Genomic DNA, 24964 nt, shown 5'->3' with positions numbered 1-24964 from the left:
GGCAAGACCTGGAGCCCAGCCTACCCTCAGGCAGGGGAAAAGCTGGATCTGCAGCCTGGAGCTCATCCAGAAGCGATTCGGAGGGAGGGGAGAATCAGGGCTCAATGGAGCCTTAAAGGAGTTTCAAATGGGAAGCACACTCTGGCAAAGTCTGGTCCAAAAAAAGCATTATATTTTTATTGAAATCTAGGTAAGAGAACAGCCTGTTTTTTTCTTCACAGCTCCCCCACCTAAAGCTACTTCTGTGGGGAAGGAATTCGCAGGTGGCTTTGCGCTGTTTCACATGTCCCTGAATTAGAGATAACGAGGAAATAAGCAGTAGAAGCAAAAACTTGAGCAAGGTCAAGATAAATTAACTTGGCTGCAGCATTAAGGATGAGCTTTGGGCAGTGGCCAATTGCTGGCTGGCTTGAGGTGCGTGTCTGAGGGTCTCTAACCAACTGTATGACAGGTTTGGACGCGTGGACGGTGCATGGGGCTACGGGGAAAGTATATGTAGTGGTGAAAAATGGCAGTAAAGGCCTTCTGCTCAAGAGCCATCAGGAGTCCGTGTCTTTCATCCCTTCAGATGGTGACCCCAACGTGATTGGGAAAAGAGCAGCACTGAGAGAAGCGTCTGAGGGGACCCCAGCCGAACAACTCAAGCTGGCGGCACCACGGCTTTGATCCCGGGACATCACCTCAGGAAGCAGGTGAGCGGTTGGGGCATTGACTATGGGAGCTCATCTATCGGCCGAGGAGGAGGTGATAGCTGTTACTGACTCAACTCCTGGTAAAAAGAGGAGTGAAACATGACCCACATAAAGTGAAACTTCTTACAAAAGAATGGGGCCCCGTCGACAGTTTGGGCAGTGTTTGGTTTAAAAACTTGGGAAAATGCTGGGACAACTCTATGGGACGCTGCCTTGCAGGGAGATACAACAGCCACTGAGGTGACGACGACCTGGCGCGCTTAGCAACTGAGACACTGAGATCATGGCAAGTGGAAAAAAGGGTACAGACTGCGGCTGCTCAGGCTACGCAGGCAGGTGAAATAAAAAGCGGTGACTGCGTGCCGCCAGAGGAAGTAAACCTGACAGATAAACCTTGGGAATAGGGGCAGAGACGACATCCCAACCCATGGCGGCCACCAGCGCCGCCCGCCCGCCCGCCCCGTTGTCAGCTCCGGGCACCCGCCGCCGGCTGCTGCGTTCCTCAGGTTCGAGCGCCCGCCCGCACGCAGCGGGCGCTGCCATGTTCCGCCTACTGCTGCGCCCGGGGCCGCCGCCCGCCGCCGCTGCTGTTCCCCCCCGCCCCGGGCCGGCCTCCCCTCAGGCCGCCGGCCCTTTTGCTGGCCCTGTGGGTGGATCCCCTGAAAAGGCAGCCACAGATCTCAGCAGTGAAAACGAGAAACTCAATAAATCCCAGCAGCTGAAAAAAGTTTTCAAAGAATGTGGTGCTGTAGGGTTTTCATTCCACGTTGGAATTTCATCAGTATCTCTAGGAATGTTCTGCCTGGCTGTGTCAAGTGGTGTGGATATGACTGCAGTACTCTTCAAACTTGGTTTCAGTGAATCACAGAATCGTCTAGGTTGGAAGAGACCTCCAAGATCACCTAGTCCAACCTCTGACCTAACACTAACAAGCCCTCAAATAAACCATAAATGGTTGCAATCTAAAAGGGCTGCTGGTACAAGCATATTTGTGTTGGCATATGCTATTCACAAATTGTTTGCTCTAGTACGAAGCAGCATTACTATAGTTTCTGTGCCATTTATTGTCCAATACTGCTGGAAGACTGCTTTCTTCAAACTTCCTACCACAAATCCGTGATGACTTATTGTTTTTTACTCACCCAACGTGGGGCTCAAGGAATTTGAGATAAGAATGATAGTGGAGAGAAATAACAGGCAAAACATGGACTGGATTTTTTTTTTTATAAATGTAATAGTTGTAAAGAATTTAAGAAAGCAGCAATTGTGGGGAATATGTTTCATGTTAGTGTGGTGAAGGGACGAGGGGTGGTGTGTGTGTAAATTGTCCACCTCGTCGGTGTTGTGATGATGTTATGTTTATTTCAGTGTGGGGAATTCTTTTTCTTTTTGATGTAAGTGAAGTTTGTGAAGATTGTGATAATTGTAAAGTAAGAGTGTATTGTGATTATTCTTAAACATTTTCACAGAGGTGAGGGATGGAATGTAGTGGGTTTACGTGGCAAGCTTTTGGTAGCAGGGGGCCTTAGGGGTGTCTTCTGTAAGAAGAATCTAGAAGCTGCCCCATGTTAGGTAAGGGCCCCGGTGCTGACCAGAGCTGAGCCAATAAGCGATGTTGTTTGTGCCTCTGTGAGAGCAGATTTAAGAAAGAGGAAAAAAAAAAAAAGGGGGGGGGGGAACACGCTGTGCCACACAGCAGCTGGGAGAGTGAGAGGAGTGAGGAACAGCCTTGCAGGCGCCAAGGTCAGTGAAGAAGGAGGGGAGAGGTTCTCCAGGCACCGGAGCAGAAGACCCCTGCGGCCTGTGGTGAGGACCATGGTGAAGCAGGCTGTCCCCCTGCAGCCCATGGAGTACCACAGTGGAGCAGGGTTCTGTGCTGCAGCCCCGCTGCCACAGTTACCACCGTGGACACCCTCTCAGCAAGAACCAGAGGGAGGGCTGGAGTGGATGTCTCCACAGTAACAGACACCACGTTGTGGGGTACTCACGTTCATTAAATTCCATTGAATGTCAAAGGACCAATTGGGAATGACTGCAGTGTATTGCTGCTAGGACGATCAAGTACAACTTTGACCGGATTGTTCGTTTTGCTGGGGATAATTGACGCTGATTATAATGGACAAATCCAAGCTATGGCTTGGACACTGTCTCCACCATTGTCAATACCAAAGGGAACTAGAATTGTTCAATTTATTCTTTATGAGCAATAGTCTGCAGGAGTTGGTTCAAGAACAACTCCAACAAGTACATATTGTTCCGACAAACAGCCCATGGAATTCACCAGTGTTTGTCATCAAGAAGAAGAGCGGGAAATGGAGATTACTGCATGATTTGCGACGAATCAGTGCAGTGATTGAGGACATGGGCTCCTTGCAGCCAGAAAACAAACAAACAAAAAAAAAGAGAGAAAAAAAAGAAGAAAATAAGGAAAAAATAAAACAAAACAACAACAAAAAACCAGTACCTTTGAATATTGTATCTGACTCACAATATGCTGTAGGTGTCGCTCAGCACATTGAGAGGGCACATTTGAGACATGTCCCAAAGGAAAAGTTATTTCTAAAATTTAAAGAGCTGTTATTTTTTGTAGAGCAGCAAGGGCACCCATATTGTATTATTCACATGCAGAGCCACACCATGTCACCCAGTATTTTTGCAGAGGGTAACGCACGCACTGACCAGCTAACTAATATGACCCTGACTGCCCCCGTGCCTAAGGTGCTGGAGCAAGCACGGTTATCCCATGCCTTTTTCCATCAATCCACCAAAGTCTTGGCGAAACAATTCGCTATATCGATCACTGACGCCAAATTGATTTCCAAACATGTCCTGACTGTCAACAACATGTTTCGACCCCATCTTTAACGGTAAACCCTAGAGGTCTACGGTCCCTACAGTTATGGCAGACCGATGTAATGCATATTCCAGAATTTGGTCACTTGAAATAAGTTCACGTATCGGTAGATACTTCCTCTCATGCTATTTGGGCGACAGCTGTGGTGGGTGAAACTAGTTGCCATGTCCAGGCTCACTTCCGTGTTGCTTTCGCAGCGCTAGGCATCCCAAAGGAAATAAAAACCGACAATGGCCCTGCCTATGGTAGTCACTCCCTTCAAAACTTTTTTCGAACTTGGGGTATCTGACACATTACAGGCATTCCTCATTCCCCCACGAGTCAAACCATTGTTGAGCGCACACATTGTACCTTGAAAACACTGCTAAATAAACAAAAAGGGGGAGACACCCAGGAAACACCACAGAACAGGTTGGGAAAGGCACTTTACGTAATGAATCACCTATCATTACCCTTTCCTCACAAAGAGGTACCGCCCATAGTAAAACATTACACAAATATGAATTCCGCGCTGTCACAGGTGCCCCAATCAGAGCAGGCCTTAGTAATGGTAAAAAATTTAAATACAGGTCTTTGGGAGGGACCCCAGCTTCTAATAACTTGGGGTCGAGGGTATGCTTGTGTCTCCACAGGTCATGGACCAAGATGGGTACCAGCAAGGGGAGTAAGGCCGTGGTTGGCCTCCTCCTCACAATCGCTGCTGTCTTCGGTTATTGCCAGCCCTGGGTCTCCATCCAACCATGCCGCAACATCTGGGTCACCCTCGCCAACATGACAGGACAAGAAGTGATGTGCCTGTCCCTGGCTAGTGCTAACGACCCGTTTACAACGTCTGGTGGGGAACCCGGCAGATAACAAAGACTGGACTGTCTACTTACCGCAAGCGCCCCTAGAGCCACAGGAATTAGATATCCTGGGAAGTGTAGCAGCAACAGCATGTGTAAGGTTCAATTACATGGGCAAAACACAAACCATGAAACAAATTGTCAATGCCACACTTGCTCCTTATCGCAATGCATCTCTTTGCTGTAATTATACAAAACTATAATAGCATCATTCCTTGCACCAGGAGCTGCTCTGCTCGGCTGTGGGATCGACTGTGGAGTGGACGCCCCTAGGTGCACCCCGAGCATTTTCCTCGGAGGGACCTCCACTTTCAGCCACTCACCGCGGGAGTAGATAAGGACCTCCTGAAGCCATGGACAAATTATTTTAAGTGATATTTTCTTGTAGTATGAATGAGAAGTGCAAGAGGCCTCTTTGCGTGATTGTGTGATTGTGTTGTGCGAGTGAGACGCAGCATCGCTGCGAAGCAACATCCCTAGCACTTAGTGGCTTGTTGACTGATGTAGATTCTAGTAGGCATGCTACTTTACAATTGTAATTCTGCTTGTGATTTTCACCCTGTTGCTTATTGTACCTTGCTTATTGCAATGTCTGCGGTGCTTGATAGAAAAATCTATAGAAAGCGTTTGGTTGGTTGAAAATAAAAAAGGGGGAATTGTGGGAAAGGAATTCGCAGGTGGCTTTGCGCTGTTTCACACGTCCCTGAATTAGAGATAACGAGGAAATAAGCAGTAGAAGCAAAAACTTGAGCAAGGTAGAGATAAATTAACTTGGCTGCAGCATTAAGGATGAGCTTTGGGCAGTGGCCAATTGCTGGCTGGCTTGAGGTGCGTGTCTGAGGGTCTCTAACCAACTGTATGACAGGTTCGGATGCGTGGACAGTGCATGGGGCTACGGGGAAAGTATATGTAGTGGTGAAAAATGGCAGTAAAGGCCTTCTGCTCAAGAGCCATCAGGAGTCCGTGTCTTTCATCCCTTCATACTTCCACACCTTATCTGATAAAAACCACTCAATATGATAGTGAGATATTTAGGTTTCTATGTTCCCTTTCTCAAAGATGCCACAATACTTTGCACTGTCTTGGCTTCCAGCTGGGTACACCAGCATTGCTCGTAAGCACTAAGGAGGGTTGTTCTGAATTATCTCTGTGAGGTGAGTGATGGAAGCATGCAAAACCTGGTAAAAAGAGATAAAATGAATTTGTCAGAGCTGCAGTCAGTGATGCTGGTTCTACCACATAAGGACAGTGTACTGGGTGCTGTGAAACCTGTAACACAGGTAAATAACACTGCTAGAGTTAAACAGAGTTAAAGTGGGAGAGAGATTAGAGGAACTGCTCAAGTCCTCTCTTCTGTGATCCCATGGGTACAAATCATGGATATCTGATCTCAATTTGTAATGAAAACAAGCAAGCAAACAAAAACCCCAAACCAAACATTAAAACACTATTTGTAATGTAGGTATTTTTGTTCCAATTCTTCATCTAGGATTTTATAAGACTGTTACTATAAGTATCTGGGCAAAAAAGGGTATAATTTTGCTCTTTTATGCTGAAAGAGCTGTGTCTATTTCTTTTTTAATAACTACAGAGGGAAAAAATAACACTGCTTGCACCTTGGCCTGCATACGCATCTTTATGTTATGTAAGAAAGTTCAGAAATTAAATTACAGGTAAAAAAGAAAGGGGAAAATTCTGAAATTCTGCCTGCCTTCACAGCACACATCAGGTTTGACTCTTCTGCTTTTCCTAAAGTGCTCTGCATCTGAGTGCTGAGATGTTCTGATACCTGCCAAATGAAAGATGACTAATAGAGATGGGAAGTGGTTTTCCTCTTTGCAGTTTTTTTTTTTTTTTTTTTTTTTTTTTCATATCTTTTTGCCTCAAATGGTGGAGGAACACTTTGGAGAAAACATGTCTGTCAAAGGTTTGAGCATATTTCCACTGCAGGGCTGAGAAAGCTTTGAGCCTTTGTTTGTTTCTAGAGGGAACTCTCCTGGTGAAACCAGACTTCTCAACCCCGATGTAGCTGAGGCAGAGAGCAAGCAGGCCCAAGAAAGTCCTATAAATAGAACAGCCACAGGTTTACTTCTTCTGCTACGAACAGCCAGGCAAAAATAAAGGCACACCTTGAAGAAAACACCCAACACCAGGCTTCTGCAGCTCTCTGTCAAGGTTCCCACGTGAGGAGAGAAAAACAGGGTTGGGCATTAGCAGGCTGGGCTCCTGCGGGCTTTCACACGCTGTCAGAGGAGGATGGGTGGGACACGGTGCTCGTCCAGACTGCTGCCATAAAAATTCTTGAAGATTTGTCTGACTGTACCCAAAATGGGTGGTTACGAGCTGGTACAGTTAAAGCAGCACAAAACCATGCGAGTGAAATCTCAGTGGAAGTCTGGTGACATCGGTTTGTGTATGTGTGTATCAGCTACATACCTTCCTCCCATCACGGCGGGCTGAATTCATATAAGCCACGTTTAGATCAGATTTGGAGTAACTAGACACAGGTTTCTCTAAAACCTGCTTTGAGACTGACTGGAAGACAAAGTGCTTTGCTCATTTGAAGCTGAGTCAAATGACCTTGTGGTGGGTCTCTTGCCAGTCCAAAATTGCAGGGTTGAGGAGCACAGGATGCTTCAGTCCTTGCTGGCAAGAACCAAGGATTGGAGAGGGCTGGAAAGTAAAAGCTGTCCTTCCTCAGAAGATCACTGTTTCCCAATGAGAGCATCGAAGCTGACAGCTCAGGTGAGAACCACCTGCCCTGTGAAACCCCCTGGGGATGCAATCACTTCTGCTAAGAACAAGGTTAAGAACATGGACCAAACCAGTGAGGCTGCCAGCCCCCTTCCTTTGGTGTAAAATCACATCCACAGGCTGGTTCCCAAACTCATTGTGTTTCCACTCCTCAGCTTTGTCTCAGGAGTACAGCCACCCCAAGAGCCCTCTTCTCCCATCGAACCGAGTCAGTGTGAATGAGCCCCACCAGGGATGGGAGGATGAAATAAGGCCAGAAAGAAAGATCCCGGCACCATTTCACCCAGTGCTTTGTGGTCACTGGATCTGCACCCGTGTGGCCAAATTTCACCCTCTGGATTGTGCTCAGCTGCAAGGGAAAATCAGAAGGGGAGGGGACATCCACAGCAGTGAGCTGTGGTCCTGCTGCGGAACTGAAGCCATCACGGTGATCAAAAATATATATTCTTAATTCTTAATTTCACTTGTACAGAAGGAAAAACAGGTAGTGGGGGTGGGTGGGGACAATCCAGGCCTTAATACATCTTCCTCTTCCCACTGCTTCCCTTCCAGGCTTGGCCCTGACCCTTCCCTTCACACGAGATGTTTTGTAACCTCTGCCCCTGTTGCACTGCGGGCAGCAACACAAACAGTCCTGTGACGACAATCGGGGTCCGATGCGTGATGGTGAACGTTCAGGATGTTTCATCAGAGTGGGTTTTGGCGTCAGGACCTCAGGCCAGATGCTGGCTCCAAGCCCAGCTATTCTCTGCTACCTCAGAGATCTGGACCACTGGAAACGGGATCAGAGCTGGAGACCCCGAGTCCTGCTGTTCTTTGGGGCTGAGACTGGATCCTAGAGGCGTGAGATGAAACTGTTGCCAGAAGGCAAAGTCCTGCAAAGACATCTTTAATTTATCTCTTCCTGAGACACCTCGGCTTATTTTTTCTTGTATGCTTGGAGAAAGAAGCGTGTCATTAAGGTGCCACAAAAATAACACCAAAGAATGGGTGGTTGAGCCTGATGTGCGAGGCCAGGAGGCAAAGACCAAGGTCCGGAGTGGACAGGAGGAGTCACGCAGGGTGGATTACATCCTGGTGGCCATGACCCAGCTGAGGCTTTTTACCCAGGTCCCCTGTCCTCTGCTGGGCATGACTCATGGAGAAGCCTGATCCTCACAGCACTTTGTCTAAGTAGCTTTAGAAAACTGTGGGGCAATGGGGGGAAGCATGCATGCCTTGGCAGATGTCTCCTCTCCTGTCTATTCCAGAGGGACGTGGAGTAGCAGCTCCAGGGTGTGCGAGGAGGTGCTGAAGAGAGCTGGTAATGGAGCACGGGGTGTGTGGGCAGCCAGCCGCCAGCTCTGCAGAGCTGGACAGGCACACAGCTGTGGTGCCAAAAGTGGAAACCAAGGCACGTATTCAAATAGGCCTCACGCAAAGGGGAACCGGATGCTCAGAGGCCAGATTCGGCTCTCAGTTCACAGCGGGTTAAGTTAAGTGTTTGCTAGGGGAAGAAGATCATCTCTGTGTCTGTGTGGTGATGTTGGCAGCAGAGCTTGGTTCCTCTGGTTGATGCAGCGAGAGAGACAGACGAGAGAGAGGGCAACAAAAGAAAGACGAGCTTAAGCGTGGCCATCAACTGAAGGCCATGCAAGGCGTTTAATCCTACGCTCCTGGTGCTGCACCACCAGTCCTGCCCTGTCCTGGCTGTTCATGGCATCTCTCCCTCACTGTGCCCTGATCTTCACTCTCTTTACCCAGCTTCATTGCTCGCTTCAGCTCTTCACCTGTCTTTTGTGGTACAAAGCCTCTCTTACTGCAGACGCAGGTGGCACATCTCAGCTGTGTTTCACCATGGCTGGTGAAGTGAGGGCAGGTTTGGCTGGATGTCAGCCTGTCTTCCCAAATCGGGATTGCTGCTTGGAGGGACATTTCCTCCTTGAGCCCTGCCAGAAGTGGCTGCATGCATGCCATGCTGGGCATGACCTGCAGGAAGATGGATGTCCAAACCCCCATACACCACATACTGCTCTCAGACAGCTTGGGTGCAAACACAGGAGGTTTGGGTTTCCTGCAACCGTGAAGTCCTCACTGGGCACTGTGGCTACCTTGGAAACTCTTTCAAAGTGGAGGTTTCTTTGATTTGCAAAGAAGATTTGCTGCAGAGGCAGGAGTAGCTGTGGTTTTCCTGTTGGGTGCTTTTCGCATCATGACAGGTTTTCTTTTCCTGGGCACTGTGTACCCAAAAGAGCAGAGGGAGGCTGAGTAGCAGCAGGATCAGACCAGCACCCAGGGCTGGCTGTAGCATTGAAGGAAATAATAGTGTTGCAATATGTAGGAGCAGCACAGCCAGGCTCAACCCAAAGCTCAGGAGGAGTTATTTTTTTAACACAAAACTCACTCACGCCCTTGTGCCCATGTGCCCACAAATGTCAGATATTTGTCCAAGGAGTGCCCAGCATGTGAGCACCAATACATCTGTGTCCGGGTTTTTTAGGACTCCTGTCAGTGACTGGGGTCTGGACAACTTACTGTCTGGGTGCCACGAGCACACGCTGTCTGCATTCCTCCTCCTGCTGCTCTCCTGGGCTGCCCAGATGCCCCTTGCTACTCAGAGCTGCCTCTGATGTCCTGGGGTGGCCTCTGATGACCTGCGGTGGTCCCTGATGTCCTGTGGTAGCCCCTGCCATCCCACGGTGGTCCCTGATGTGCAGTGGCAGCCCCTACCTCTGGGCATTTTGGCCAGCCAGGGGTTAGTGCTGGCTTCCAGGGATAGGAGGACTGAGTTCTGAGGCCTGGGTGAGACCAAGACTTAAATGTGCATTTCCCCTGCAGGAGGGTGCTCTGGCCATTGGGACAGACTCTGGTGGGGGCCTCCCCAGGGGGACACCTCCAGCAGACCCCAGGGGACCCCAGGGGGAAGATGGTGCACAGGGCAAGAGGCAGTGTGACATGAAGAAACACCATGTCATAGCCTAGTCCAGACCAGAGGACCCACACTGCTCCCTGCTCCAGCACTGCTCCAACACAGAGCTTTTGATCCGATTTCACGGCTTACTGTAAAATCCGCAGGCAACACCAGGACCCCACCTCAGGATCTGAGGCAGAGAAGCCAGCTGGCAGCCGCAGCCATCAGGGAGACCGCAGCCTTCGTGTATGGAAAGGCACAGTCCAGAAAACTGGGCTCTACGTGTAGCTGAGCACTCGGGAAGGGGGAAGGCCCAAAACGCTGTCGCTGTGCCAGCCTCCGCTCCTGCTGCCCGCACGGCCCCCGTGGCCAGCAGCTGCTGCCCCTGCCAGAAGCTGCTCCAGCTGCCCGCTGCCTCCACACAGCTCCTGCACCACTGGCCGAGGAGGAGGAGGAGGAAGAGAAGGAGGAGGCTGAAGCAGAGCTGACGGGGAGGTAGGTACTGTCCGGAGGTATGGGTGTGTAGGAATTCATTTTGCCAAGCCAGCGTTGGGGACAACCTGCCCAAAGCCTCCCACTGTTCTTCTCATTTCCCTTTCTGCAACCTTCTTTTGTATTCTGTGCCCTGCAAGGCCAAATTTCTGCCCCGCACCTCTTCCTCCCACAGCTGTGCCAGCACCTGCTTGCAGGCTTGGTTGCTCCAGTGTCCCCAATCCCTGCGTTGTTGCACCCGAGGCTTCTGGTGGCAAAGAGACGGCGCATCTGCCAGCTCCCTAGGGCTTGCCACCTCCTGTAACCTGGCCCCCAGTGCCTGTGCCCGAGCTGAGGGAGGATTTGAAGGCCAGGTACACTAGTGAGGGAGCAGAGGATGTGTTCAGCTCAGGCGCTGTGTGTTCACGCTTTGGTGCTGGCCAAAGAATTTACCCTTTTGCACGTAGCTAGATCTCCAAAAATGAGTCAAGTGAAACAGGAGACCTCTGTTTAACCCCTCGGCTGACATTTATGAGAGCATGATTTTCTCTCCGTGCATGGGAGTTCCCTCCCCAGCAGGTGAGCCCCCTCCTCCCATTGCACCTTGCATCTGCAGTGGCCACAGTCCAGGAGGGTGATTTTGGAACACCTTGTGCTGGCACAACCACCTGTGCTGCCAAGTGGTGAGCCGAACACTTTGCTGGCTCTGCTGGAAACTCTTCCTTTCCTTTTGCTTTATTTTTATTTATTTATTTATTTATTTATGTAAGATTCATTCTTAGCCAGAGCAGGCAGAACTTTCTGCTGTGCCCCTTGTGCATGCTCTGGGAAAGCACAGCCATGCTGAAACAGGAGTGTGCTCACTGTAGTTGTGGCTAGTTTTGCTAGACAGACCTGTCTGAGTCCTTTCCAGATTCCTCAGTTTGCTTCTGAGTCTTCTTGTTGGTTGTGTGTGTGCCCTAAAGCCTGCATGAAATTATTTCCTAAAGAATCTCTCAGAGGACCCTTGGGATCAGGAGTCTGATGGAGGGATAGAAAATGCTACTTTTGACACCGTCCTGTGACACATGAAGATCTCTTGTGTGATTTTGTTGCCCACTGCCGCCCTCAGGCCATAGTTTGAGACCATTGACCTAAAATATACCAAAAAATAGTTTTGTATTAAAAGCATCTCTGGCTTGTGAGTGAATTTCAGATGCAGGCAGGGCTGAATTTTTAACAGGGCGAGTAATGCAATTGCCATTTTCTGTCACGGATTTCTCGAGAGGCTCGAGACAAATGCGTTATTTCTCTATGCAATGACTTCCTTCTTTCATGCAATGGGAGAGTAAAAGGGTGTGCTTCATACAAAGCTTAAGACTGAGAAGATAAAGGAAATCATGTCAGGAGCACACTCATATTGTTGAACAGCATGCATTGCTGGGAAGTACATTAAATGTCAACCTCCTGTGGTATATGTGGTCAATTGTCTGATGGCTTATCAGAATACCCATTCATATTTCAAAAGAAAAAGAAAACCCCAAAACATTGTGCATCTTTTTTTTTTTTTTAATAGTATAATCATAGTATAATCTCACTTTCCTGTCCTGAACTGTAGATCTATTTTACTGCATTTCAGTGGAGAACTTCTGGTGTAATTTTCTGTTTTTAATTTTCCAAAACTGGAGACTTAGAGAAATGAACTAAGATATAGCAGGGATAAATGGGGGTTCTTCTGCTCTGTCTTTGGACCCCTTATCTGATAAAAGCCCTAAGCATTCAGAAAGATAAACTCTCTTTGCCTCAGCTTATGACAACCATTGTTGGCTAAGTGAGGTGCAAGGCTCTGTGCTGCCTGCCACCACCTGCACTCTGGGCCCTTCTTCAAGAAAAGCTCACACAGGGAAGGTTTTTTGAGTTTGGCATCATAGGCTTTGCACATATTTGGTAGAATAAAGATGAAACAAGCAGAACAGCACTTTGGGTAAATGAAGGACAGGCTTCATTTCTAAGGCAATCTTTTTTCATTAACATTCAATATTTGTGACAAATCTGAGAACTTCCTTTTTCTTCAAAGATTGCTTAAAGCATTGTGTCTCAACTCAATTTCCAGATTTCTCAGATGTCCTTCGCTCTCTTCAAGAAATGTGGACAGATTACTATAAACCCTGTCTTTTGTTGGTTGTGTTGGAAAAGTTGGTCTTGTGTTTGGTCTTACTCAGAAAGGCACGTTCACACCTAGTGACTGCAAAATGTGAACTAAACTTTTAACTTTTTATTCTTCTGCCTATAAACCTGTAAGAGGGGAGGTATGAAATCATAATGGTTCTTGGAATTATTGGAGTGTATCCGAAAAGAGTCAGACAGTAAAAAAATCTGGGTGTCGTAAAAAGAAATATAGATTTTACCTATGTAGTGGCAAAAAAATCATCTGTTTTGTCCCACTCATTCAAAACCCAGTAGAAACCCTCTTGTGCTTTGGGCAAACTAAGAAAACAGGAAACTGCAGTTTGGCAGTGAGAAGGAAACCTGCCCCAATTATCTATGTACTGGAAAGACACTCCTCATCCTTTTCAACCCAACTTCTTGTTGGTCTCACTTTCCTTCTTGCTAAAAATGCATCTGGTTAATATTCACCCCTTCCAGGAATAACAGAAGGCTTGAAGGCATGCAAGATCAGGGGTGAGTTTAATGATGGTGAGCATTGGTCCCTGCAGGCTGTGTACCTGCTGTGGCCATCCCTCTCCCCAGCAAGCTCTGGAGTGGGGCTGCTCTTGTTTGCAGCAGCGTGGATGGTGGGGGAGGCTGGTTTGGGCAGCAGGATCCCTGGTGGTCTTCTGATGTTGGAAATAAGTTCCCACGAGCCTGTTCCTGTGGATAGCAGCTGTGCCCCAATACCCTTGACCAGAAAGCTTTGAAAGCCCCTTCTGATGCCAGTACAAAGTCTGATTGTAGCACAAATGTGTGTAAGTGTCCGTATTCTGCAAAGTCAAACCCTTTTAGCTTTACTACCACTGTTCTTAACTCAGCTGTGGGCTTATTCCAGTGCAATTGCCATGCCCTTGGTGCCTGGTGCTCTGTCTCACCACCACCCTCTGAGCAGGCTGAGCTAACCATGAGGTTTTCAAAACACTTTTTGTATCTTGCACATTTCCTGCAAGAGGTGGCAGAAAATGTGTTTCCTGAGATGAAGTAAGCAAAAAAGAATAGCTACAAAAAACAGACCAAAAGAACCTAAAAAAAAACAAGAAAAAGCATAAAGCTTCTCAGCAGCTTCCTGTTTATCAGCAGCTCAGATACAGATTTATCTGTGACATTACTGAGCCCTCATCACACCTTCCCGTGGGCAGCAGCAGCCCGAGCAAAGGCTCTCTTCTCCTCCCCGGGGAGGGCAGGGGGGGATGGGAGACATGGAACCACACCGTGCATGCCCCTCCTGGGAACCTCCCCCACCTCTCTGGGCAACCCATGCTGGTGTCCAGTCATCTTCACAGTAAAGAAGCGATTGCTGATGTTCAGATCCAACCTCCTGTGCTTCAGCTTGTGCCCATTGCCTCTTGTCTTGTCCCTGGGCACTACTGACAAGGGTCTGGCTCCATCCTCTTTGCACCTGCCCTTCAAGGATTTCAAGACGTTGTTGAGATCCCCCTGAATCTTCTCTCCTCCAGGATGAAGTCATACCTCTTTTTTTTTTTTTTTCAGAGTCTCAGCTTTTTTTGTGGCAAGGTTACCTTGCTAGGTCATATCCAATTTGGTGTCTACCAGGACCCCCATGTCCTTTCCTGCCAAGCTGCTTTCCAGCTGGGTGGCCCCCAGCATGGACTGGTACATGGGGTTGTTCCTCCTCATGTGCACGACTTGGCACTTCTCCTTGTTGAACCTCGTGGGATTCCTGTCAGCCTATTCCCCAGACTGTCCAGGTCCCTCTGGATGGCAGCATGACCCTCTAGTGTATCAGCCACTTCTCCTGGCTTTGTATCATCAGCAAACTTGCTGAGGGTGCACCCTGATCCGTCGTCCAGACCATTAATGAAGATGCTTAACAGGATTGGACCCAGTATGGACCCCTGGGGTACTCTCTTCCCCTGCAGGAGTCAATGTGTTCATTAATGCTCTGGATGAAGGACCACTGCAGGTTTTCATCATTTCATTTCTGCATGCCGCCACCTTAGGAGGGGGTGCAAAGACAAAGCAGGACAGGATGGCCACTTGAAGTAACCTTGATGAATTAAAAGGCCCGTGAGCAATGGGCTGCAGTTCAGTGAAGACAAACAGTGCAAACCCAGTTCTGCATTAGGGCAGGTTCAGCCAAGGCCACAGGATGAAGAAGGCGGCAGTTCTGGAGAAAAGGACTCAGGGCTGGCATCCAGCAAAGGAAGCATGAATCAGCAGTGCTACGTGACTGCAGAAACTGACAGCTACCCCAGGGAGGGGGCTCCTCCACTCTGCTTCACTGGGGTCAGGCCTCAGCTGGGGCTCTGTGTCAGGCTTTGGGCACCGTGATGGAAAAAGATTAAGGACAGCCAGGCAGCTGCCAGAGGAGAACAGTGGCTACGATTAACAATTTAGAAAGCATGACCTAAAAGGAAAAAAACAATGGAATATGAGCTATTTAGATTAAAAGGGAACAAGACCTTCGGATATTTTAAAGCAGCTGGAAGAAAGCAGCAACTGATCTTCCACAGAAAGGACAAATAACTGACTTAAATCACACCAAGGGAGCTTTGGACTGTAGGAGCAGGCTGAGCAACTGTGTGGAAGGACGGACAGTGGGACATGGCTCTGCCTTCCAGCCAGGGACTGGACTCAGACTTCTGCCATCTCTTTAACTCATCCTTGCTTGCATCCTTCTTAGTTCTCCACCCTGAGGCAAAGCAGAGGGTACTGATGTGAGAGGTGCCCATGTGCTGGCATTCCCAAGGTGCAGGACAGCAAGGGTTTAAAAACCTGAGTGAGAAAAAAAAGCAGGGTGAGAAAGGAGCATCAGCCAAGGGATGAGCAGAGAAGGGTCTTGTTCTTCAGGACCCCCTGCGCAAGTAATGTTATTTGTTTGCTTCTTTCTGTCCTGCATGCTGCAAAACATGAGCGAGAAGGCCCTGCTCCCCGCTCGCATTGTTATGAATGAGCTACTTGTCCTGGAAGTTTTGCAACACACTGATTTCTGCTCTGGTGAAACAGAGCAGTTGTGCAAGGCTGCAGCTGTCAAAGTTGTAATCTGTGTGGCTTTGGTGCCAGCAGAGGAAAGCAGAGTGTGGAGCAGAGGGAGGTGGTCCAGACCCCACAGGGCACCTCCAGCTGCTTCTTCTGAACAAACTCTGCAACATTTTTTTGTAGGACTCCCTGGCTTCCAGCTTGTCTGCACTGAACATCTGCATCAGGAGAGGTGGGCAGAACAATGCCAAATACATCCTTCTATGAGTCGGAAACCATAAACACTTTTTTACTGTAATATGAGTCAACACTTTTGCTGACCAAGCTGAAAAAAAAATGAAATTCTATCTTCTATCAGCAAAACCAATGCATCTTAGTTCTACCGGAAATTTTTTTAAGTTTTAGTGTCTGTGTGGTTTTGAGGAAGAAAGTTTGGAAGAAGAGGTTATTTATGTATATTAAAAACCCACTATATTTGAAAATGACACATTCAGAAAATGAAAAGTTGCAATGTTTTAGCTGGAACTTGTCAACATAAAATATTGTGACTGTTCTTCATAATTTTTTCTCTATTTTGGAGGCAGAAATCCCCCCAGAACAACTTGGCACTTTCAGGGGCATTTTAGCCAACCTAAATATACCTTCTAGCTGACAACAACAACAAAAAAACATAATTCCAAAAAACTCTTCCACCTTAGCACACACAGGTACAAATATGCTCTCCCTATTTTAAGAATGAGAAAGAAGCCACTCTGTTGTATGGCATATTGACATGTGTCTGTACCTCCACAATGGTGTTGGGCTGACTAAACAATTTTGTGATACCATAAAAGCTGGTCGAAGAAATTCTCTAAGACTCAATTTGGAGTTTTAGAAAGCAGGCATTCTTTTATTGCGGCGCTGGATGCACACGGGATTGCTCCAGCTAGTGTGCGTGCCAAGTTGCTCAACTACCAAGGTTATATGCAATCAAATTACAAATATTTATTAGGTTTCCAATGAATATTTAACATATTCATGTTATTTCCTGGAACTCATTAAAATATGCAAATGTCCTCAACGCATTCTCATTTGTTTCTACTCGTGGTCTTTTGGGGTCTTCTGGCAGTCATTGATCGTCTTCCTCACTGTGTTCACTGGTTGAACCCAATTCTTGAGCATGCTCAGGCCATCTCCTTCTTTCTTATCTTATTGTTTCAACATGCATGCTGAGCTTAGTCGGTTACACATCCAAGGACATATGCATAGCATGAGTTCCTCATGTAATCTTCTGACACATCGTCCAGACCTGGGTCCTCTTGCCGTCAATTTGAGATACAAGTCTGTATTTTCTTACAGATGAAACTGGCTAAGTAATACAAAGCTTCTAAACTTCCTTCATTCTAACTAAACATAGTAAAAGTTAGACCTATCTGCTCATAAAGCATTTCAAATTTTGCTCCATTGCTCTATCAAAAGGTGGGGGGGGAGGCAGAAGGGGGGAAACCGTATGTCCTTTTGGTTCAGTATCAGCAGTCCCACTTTTGTTCCCTCTTTTGCTCTATCACCTTTTCAACTGCTCTTCTGATACATCAGAGAAAGCCCTCAGCCACATTATAAGCTGTAAAGCGAGAGCAGATTTGACAGGGAAAGGCCTCATTTTGACTAAGAAGCTGCTCTCATTTTGCTGTTGAACAAAGGCAGAGGAAACTGCTTTTCTCGGGTATGAGCGCCCAGCATTGCAATGGGTGGAAGCAGAGCACCACGTTGAGACCAACCTGCCCGTCACCTTCTAGCCGGCTGCTGCGATAGCTAGCAGGTCCATGAAATACTTCAGAAATTTTATTTTCTTGGGAAATATACCACCAGGCAGCATACATGAGTTTTCCTACCTTTTCCTATCTGCAGTCACACCAACACCAAGCACGTATGGTGGGAAGGGGCCTGCCACCAGCCCTGCCAAAGGGCCGGACCCACACCACAGCTTGCAGCCCTCACCCCTTAGGCCGGAGCATATTTTTGCCAGTGGTATCTTCTGTCACAACCACAATTTCCTCTCTGTGTTCGAGCTCAAGTAATCTAAATCATCTGTAGGAGGAAGGAGAGGTTTCCACAAGAGCAGGCATAGCAGTTTTGCAGATGTTAAGCTGGCCATTGCCCCAAGGCCAAGGAGCTGCTGTGGTGCCATGGGTGAAGTAAACCCTCTGGGACTGCTGTGAGGTGCTGGACACGTCTGAATCTGGTCATTTACAGGAGCTGAGGGCTTGGCCATGTTGTTTGTTTCATGGCAAGATGTGTTTTGGTTGTGGCATTTTTCCGTTTAAAGCAGGGCTGTGGTGGAGCCTCTCGGCCTGTGGGGCTGTGAGTGGTTTGGAGTATGCGCCTCCATGTCACTGTCATGTAGTGGTGACTTTTGGGCTGCAAAGTTCTTGGATAGACAAAGTGGTGCATGTTTTTTTCCTGCTCTGAAGGGAGAATGAGAGAAGACAAAGCAGCAGAAAAAGTAACTTCACAGTGGGTGTGTTACATATACACAAGCGCTGTTGCAGTGGCAACAGCAGCAGGTGGCTGCTAAGGGGAAGCATGACCTGCCTGGCGCTGAGCGTTGGGGTGTGAGGGTCCCCAGCCCCCATGTTGAAAACTTGACCCCCACCACCCAAACAGGAGAGGGCAAGCTGGGAGGCTCATCCCACAGTGATATTTTCCGTGCATTTTTAGCCTGGCTGGTAGCTGAGGAGCCAGTGCACAGCCAGGAGCCAGGACCCGCATTTGTGAACACACCGGTAGTTATTTATCTGCACTGCCTTCCAGACCAGCTGTGCTGTCTGCCCTTGCTCCTGCCAAACGACCTGTTCCCCTGGATGCCTCTGGTTCCTCCCTGTCCCCCAAAGCAGGCATCTGCCATTGGTTTCCATCATCGTTATTATCGTCCTTCGTGCCGCAGTTCCCAAAGCCACCCCTGTGCTTCGCACCCGCCTGTGGGGATAATAACCTTCCAAAGCCACATTTGTTGTTTTCTAAACTCATCTTTGTTCCCTTCCTTTTGCTGCCTTGGAGAAATCAGACACTGTTTCACATTTGATAAATCTGTCTTTGTTGAGACAAGCCTGAAGGGCCAGCTGTGGGTCAGGAATATCACCCAGCCAGAAGCAGCACAGGTACACAAACCTTTCTGAAAGCCAGACAGAAATGTGAATATCATTTGAAACACAGCAAGGCTGCTCTAGAGGATGTTACACGAGGCACTGTAACTCTGCTGTTTCCCTCCAAAACACTTCAACCATCACCACAGTTTTTCCCCCCCTTCCCTTTACCAAATCATCATGCCTGTCCCAGGCTCAGTCCTCTCTGGTCTGCCAGAAGACTTCCTCCCGCCACTGCAGTCACCAGCCCCCTCCACCCATCATTTATCCTTTTACACTTTAATTGAAGATCTTTCCCTTGTCTTCGAGGTCCTGCATGATCCCCTCTGCACCATGTATGCAGCATCTGATGTTTCCCTGCTGTCCCGCCACATTTTGTCTGGCCACCTAGAATCAAGACCAGAGGAAATACACCACTGAAAGATTTCCCAATTAAAAATACACAACTTGAATGAACTGAAATCTTTTTGCAAAATCTTAACACATTCAAGAGAAAATAGCTCAAGAAAAATTATAGTAGTCTTTCTTGTTCTAGGAAATGTATGAATGTTTATAAATGCAGATATGCTTTTAATGGAGGCTTTCATTCTTTTATTGGCTTCATGTCAAATCACCATTTAATTTTTTTGTATGTGTTAATAACTTATCATCCAAACTAATGCAAAAAAATCCAATGGAAGAAGTGGCACCTTTAGACGGCTGATGTTTTGATCATAAGAAGTAGTGAAAATTGTCTTTAGTGGCCTTTAAAACCAAAAAAGGAAATATAACAGAGTTACATTGTGTTATATCATTGCTTGTAACAGTGGGACATACTATTGACATATTATTAATCACATAATTAAAATATAAAGAATATAGAGAAGAAAATAAAATCAAGTTCTACTACAACAACATTCCAGAAATTAATTCTGCAACAAATGAATATATAAGTAGATAAGAGGAGGTGCTGACTCTTAAGCAATAGGACAAGCTGGGTACTTGGAGGCAGAGTGATGCCGTGGTGGTTGGCAGCACTGTGAACATCCCGTGGGACCGTCCTGTTCTTTCTGACTGTGCTACTGACTCATGCCAGGTCCTTCACTAGGCTACTACTTTCATTTCCCAGCCCATTTTCTCACTTTTCATTCATCTGTCTGCAGAATTTAGCTGTGCTCTTCTTTGGCACTGCCTTTCACCATCCATGTACACAACAGCTCTCAGGCTGGGAAGCTACGTGGTGCTGGAGCTGCTATCTGCTACTGAAGAATGGGTTAATAACTTTAATGACTGACATGCTCTGGGTCTGCCACATGTTTGAGGCTTTTGGGTTCTCTGTGCTCCTGTAAGTCAGGGAAATGGTGCTTACCCATTGCTAAGATTAATGGATGAAAAGTATATAATTTGCCTGACTTATAAAGCACTATCGTAATTTACAGCAATACATGAAACAACTACAACAACAAAAAAGATTTCAGGAGATTGTGTAAAAGAAAAATTTTCAAGCCTGTTCTTGTTCTGCTATTTTGTCCTTGACCATGTGTCCTGAATGCACTAAAATATACTTTAAGGAACACCAAGGAAGCAAATAAACTCTAAGATATCTCCACTTGAACACAAGCTGCACAAAAATGATTGCAAAGATGTAGCTCTGAGTTCTCATTTTGCTCAGAGTTAGTACATTACTAATAGAAAGGGACTTAACCAGGCTTCAGTATGCAGGTTGTTATCAGCTGAAAGAAAAGAAAAAGTAAAATACGCTTCTTGGAAATCATATATCAGCTTCTGTAAAATGCTGCAGAGCTGTCAAGTTTAATGGATCTATACAAATTTCTTCAGGTCTAGCACTACTTGTGTCTAGCATTACACGTTCTCTAGTGGACACACCTCAACTTTGATATTTTTCATTTAAATTAGAGGTGGCTGTGAGAAAAGGGATTTTTGCAAACTTACATTAAAAAGCAAGCACCTCTTATTGTGCTTGTACTGTCTTCAGAAAGAGCCGTAGTTGATTTTTGTTTCACAGAGTGTAATTTTAAGCCTTCTCATCTCTTTTCCTGTTTACTGCAGCTCCAAACCCTTCTCTGTGTCTCAAAACCTTATCTGTAACTGGCAGCTGCCCATCCAACACCTGCTATCACCAAAACCACCAGCGATGGACTAAACCTCCTGGGAACTCACAAGCCTGAGAGAGGACAAGGACACGGCAGAAGGGGACCGGGAACAACTGAGAGCGTGAAGGCTTCTTGCTGCCCAGGGTAGAGACCATAAACGTTTAATCTGCTGCTCTTGAAAGTAACAGGTGAGCTCTGGTAACCAGGGGAAGGGAGCCTGCGGTGGTTGTACCTCTCTTGATACCCACTGGAAACCTGCTTTTTTGGTTTGACCCTTTTGGCCAACTGATGCAGGGAGGGGAGAAAGTGGGAAGTGCTCTATCCTGGTCAAGAGAATCAAAGGCATTGGCCATGTGAAGTCTGAGGTAGAGCATCACCAGGCTCTGTTCAGACAAGCAGAATCATGTCTGAATTCTGCCAAAATTGGACTTACTATATTTATATATCTGTACCTATATGTCTACAGATCTATCTACATATCAGATGAACATAGCTATATATTTATATATCTCTACATCTATATATCTCTATGTAACTGTATATATATGCATATATGTATACACCTATAACACAGTATTCATTACATTTCGATAATTTCTGACTTCTGCTTGTTGAACCTTTGAACTGCTCTTAACGGGTCCCTGACAGGCACCTAAGAAGCATAACCACTGCTTCACAGCATGTCAGGGTTGCACAAGAAAAGAGATGAATAGCATTAACAGTAAATATTTTTGATGAAGGGCATAAACAGCCATTATCTGGTGACTCAAAATCTCAACATTTATGCGTGAAATCCAAGCTGAAATTAATAATACAGATGTCCTACCTGAAAGCTGAATACACGAAAGAATTGCACTGTCAAGGTAGATTGCAGCCCTGCCTTTCTGTGATTGCTCATTATTCCTGAGCAAGGAGCTCTGCAGGGCTGGGTGCTGTATTTGTAACAGGTTTCTCCACAGTGCATGTGCTGATTGACTTTGGTTGAAGCAGGCCTGGTGCCCCCAAAAAGCTGGGGCAGGTCAGTGAGGCACCAGCAGCATCCACACCAGGAGCAGAGCGCAAGTACCAACTACATCCCTCGCTGTGCCACACATGCAGATGCTCCTGTTTCCCTGCAGCACGTACGCTGCATTTAATGAATAAATCACTCTCATTGGTATTATTGCTGCTGTGTAATAACATTGATTACTCCATGTGATATTTCTCCGCATCAGTCTGTTTGAAGCTCTTTTGAAGTATGATCTACCTGCATGCCAGCACAGCGTAGGTGAAATGCACAATAAATATGCAAGTGTCCTAGCAGCGACAAGCCAAACTCATCTGAAACAGTGTCTTTTGAAAGAACTGTACTTCTTAAAATGTGAATGCTTTACTCTACCAACCAGATCCTTTTTTATGGTGGTCAGGAGGTGGCATCTGAAAAAAAACCAAACAAACGGTGGGTAAAGCACTGACTCACTTTTGGAGAGCATGTAAAATGACTTTAAAGCTGTATTCATTGCAATTCTTCAGAAATGACAAAGCAAGTAACACCCTTTCACCTCCTCCCCCCCCCCCCCCCCCCGCCCCAAATTATTTTGGTGTTTTTTAAACTCAAGAACTGAAGTTGGCCAAAAGAGGCAGGAGTGACAAACTGAAGAAGCCACCAGGGAGATCCATGCCAGGACCCTTTACCTCTTGCTCTCTCTTGCACAGATGTCTGAGATGAATCCCACAAGCCAGTTCATCAGAACAACAGAGTACGACTATGGATACGATGAAAATACTGCTCCATGCAATGAAGGAAACAGCTTTCGCAGGTTTAAATCCCTCCTCCTGCCCATCCTTTACTGCCTCGTGTTTGTCTTCTGCCTTCTGGGAAACTCCTTGGTCCTTTGGGTTCTCCTGACCAGGAAGAAGCTGATGACGATGACTGATGTCTGCCTGCTCAACCTCGCGGCCTCTGATCTCCTCTTTGTTGTGCCTCTCCCTTTCCAAGCCCACTATGCTTCAGAGCAGTGGGTTTTTGGCAACGCTATGTGCAAGATAATGGCTGGCATTTATTACACGGGTTTTTACAGCAGTATTTTCTTTATAACCCTCATGAGCATAGACAGGTACATAGCAATTGTCCATGCCGTCTATGCCATGAAGATTCGGACAGCCTCTTGTGGCATAATTATCAGTTTAGTCCTGTGGCTGGTGGCTGGCTTGGCTTCTGTGCCCAACATTGTGTTCAACCAGCAGCTGGAAATCGAGCAGTCTATGCAGTGTGTCCCCACGTACCCCCCTGGCAGCAATACCTGGAAGGTTGCATCTCAGTTTGCAGCCAATATCTTGGGCCTCTTGATTCCCCTCAGCATACTCATTTGCTGCTACGCCCAGATACTGAAAAACCTGCAAAAATGCAGAAATCGGAACAAGATCAAGGCGATCAAGATGATTTTCATTATCGTCATTGTTTTCTTCCTCTTCTGGACCCCCTTCAACGTCGTGCTGTTCCTGGACACCCTGCAGAGCCTGCACATCATCAACGACTGTCAGGCCAGCAACCGGATCGCCCTGGCCCTACAGCTGACGGAAACCATTTCCTTCATCCACTGCTGCCTCAACCCCGTGATCTACGCCTTCGCTGGGGTGATGTTCAAGGCCCACCTGAAAGGACTGCTTCAGTCCTGTGTCCGTGTCCTCTGGAGCTCCACCAGGGGTTCTGGGGCCACTCAGTCATCTTCAGTGCCCAGCCAGCTCTCTGCCTGCTCTGACAGTGCAGGGGTACTCTGAGCCCACCCAAGATCCCTTCCCCCAGAGTAAATGGCTGCCCCAAGCACCGGCACAGCCCCCGAGGCTGCACCATGTGTGCAGTGTCCCTGCAGGGTGACCCATGTGCCTGTGCTGCCTTTTGGGATGTGCTGCCCAATACGGCACAATAAGCAGCAATGTGAGCTTTCGAAGAGCACCAGTGTGTTTGTAAAATGGTGATCCTACACGCTTGCCACGTGGTGATTTTTAATTAGATCACTTTTAATACATTTCAGCAAACAGGATGCTTCCTCTCCTACTTGTTTTCTCCCTTGTTGAACGCATTGCTCCTGCCTCACCCCCAGCTATGCTCTGCTTTGCAGAAGCTGCTCCCCGCACGAAGCCCTGAGTCCCTGGGACAGGGGTGGGACTCCCTCTGGGAAGTGGAGAAAGGAACAGGTATGGGATGGATTCACATTGCAAAGAGGGGCCGGCGATGGTCACCTCTTTGCCTCCACTCCCAGATAGAGGCCCCCTTGCATGGGGCTGCATCAGGTTGCTGAGGGACTCTGGGACATCCGCTGCCACCCATAGCAGCCCTTGGGAGCCCCATCTTCAAGAACAGCAGAGCAGCACCTCCAGGTGCCCCCTGTATTTGCCACATATAGAGGCACAAACACTTGCGTAAGGTACCATCGAAGCAGCCTCACCATCTGTGTCCCCTCTGGAGGCATGGGCCCTCCAACCCTGTGCCCCAGCATTTGCTGTTCAGTGTAAATATCACAAAATGGAACATAGCGCATAGGCTCTATGGCTCTTTTTTTTCCCCATACATTTTTTTCTGCCATTTTAGAAATGTTTCCTTTGAATAAATGTATTAACTGCATCTTTGTATGTCTCAGCTCCTGAAAGGTTTTCTAATGACTCCCAAGCTTAGAGGAAGCTAATGAAGGGATCCTTTTACTGTTTTTTTGAGCTGGTATCCTGTAAAATACATCTAATGGAATTCAGAGGTGTCCTGCAGCTTTTCACCAAAAGAAGTTACGTCTCCAGCTCTCTGCCAAGGAAGATTTGTTCTCAAAATCCCAATAAAAGTTCACTGTGGAAAAAACAGCATTTATGTTGAGGTTATTTTTCTGTAAACAAAAATGTTAAAGTTAACCAAGAAGGCATCTGAAACTGTGAAAAACACAGCCTGGGTATTGTTAAAGACAGAATTTTCTAGGCTACTAAAATATATATTCTGTTTACTCAGTTGTAGCTTTCCTTCTGAAAATATAATTGCTTTTTTATGTTTCTCAAGAATTTAAAATGCATATCTAATTTGAGTGTCAGAAGATTTTTGCCATTAGCTACTAAGTGTAGAAAATACTCCTTTCATTTACGTTAGATAGT

The 24964-nt window shown here is 47.0% G+C and overlaps 1 protein-coding gene across 3 annotated transcripts; it reads left to right on the top strand.

Moving 5' to 3' along the window:
* Window positions 1–259: 259 nt before the first annotated feature.
* LOC121065557 (C-C chemokine receptor type 8-like) lies at window positions 260–24684 on the top strand. Of its 3 annotated transcripts, XM_040548460.1 has the most exons (4): window positions 260–414; window positions 569–692; window positions 20808–21039; window positions 22547–24684. In XM_040548460.1, exon 4 carries the CDS (start codon window positions 22547–22549, stop codon window positions 23609–23611), a length of 1065 nt encoding a protein of 354 aa, XP_040404394.1. In that variant the 5' UTR covers window positions 260–414; window positions 569–692; window positions 20808–21039; the 3' UTR covers window positions 23612–24684. The 3 variants fall into 3 exon arrangements, with proteins under 3 accessions (XP_040404394.1, XP_040404396.1, XP_040404395.1); XM_040548462.1 differs by lacking the exon at window positions 260–414 and having other exon boundaries at window positions 457–692; XM_040548461.1 differs by lacking the exons at window positions 260–414; window positions 569–692 and adding an exon at window positions 9686–10530.
* Window positions 24685–24964: the final 280 nt, after the last annotated feature.

This window comes from Cygnus olor, chromosome 2 (genome assembly GCF_009769625.2).
Source record: "Cygnus olor isolate bCygOlo1 chromosome 2, bCygOlo1.pri.v2, whole genome shotgun sequence".
NCBI classification, from domain to species: domain Eukaryota; kingdom Metazoa; phylum Chordata; class Aves; order Anseriformes; family Anatidae; genus Cygnus; species Cygnus olor.
The sequence above is the reverse complement of the archived record's forward strand: the minus strand, read 5'-3'. Positions and strand labels throughout refer to the sequence as shown.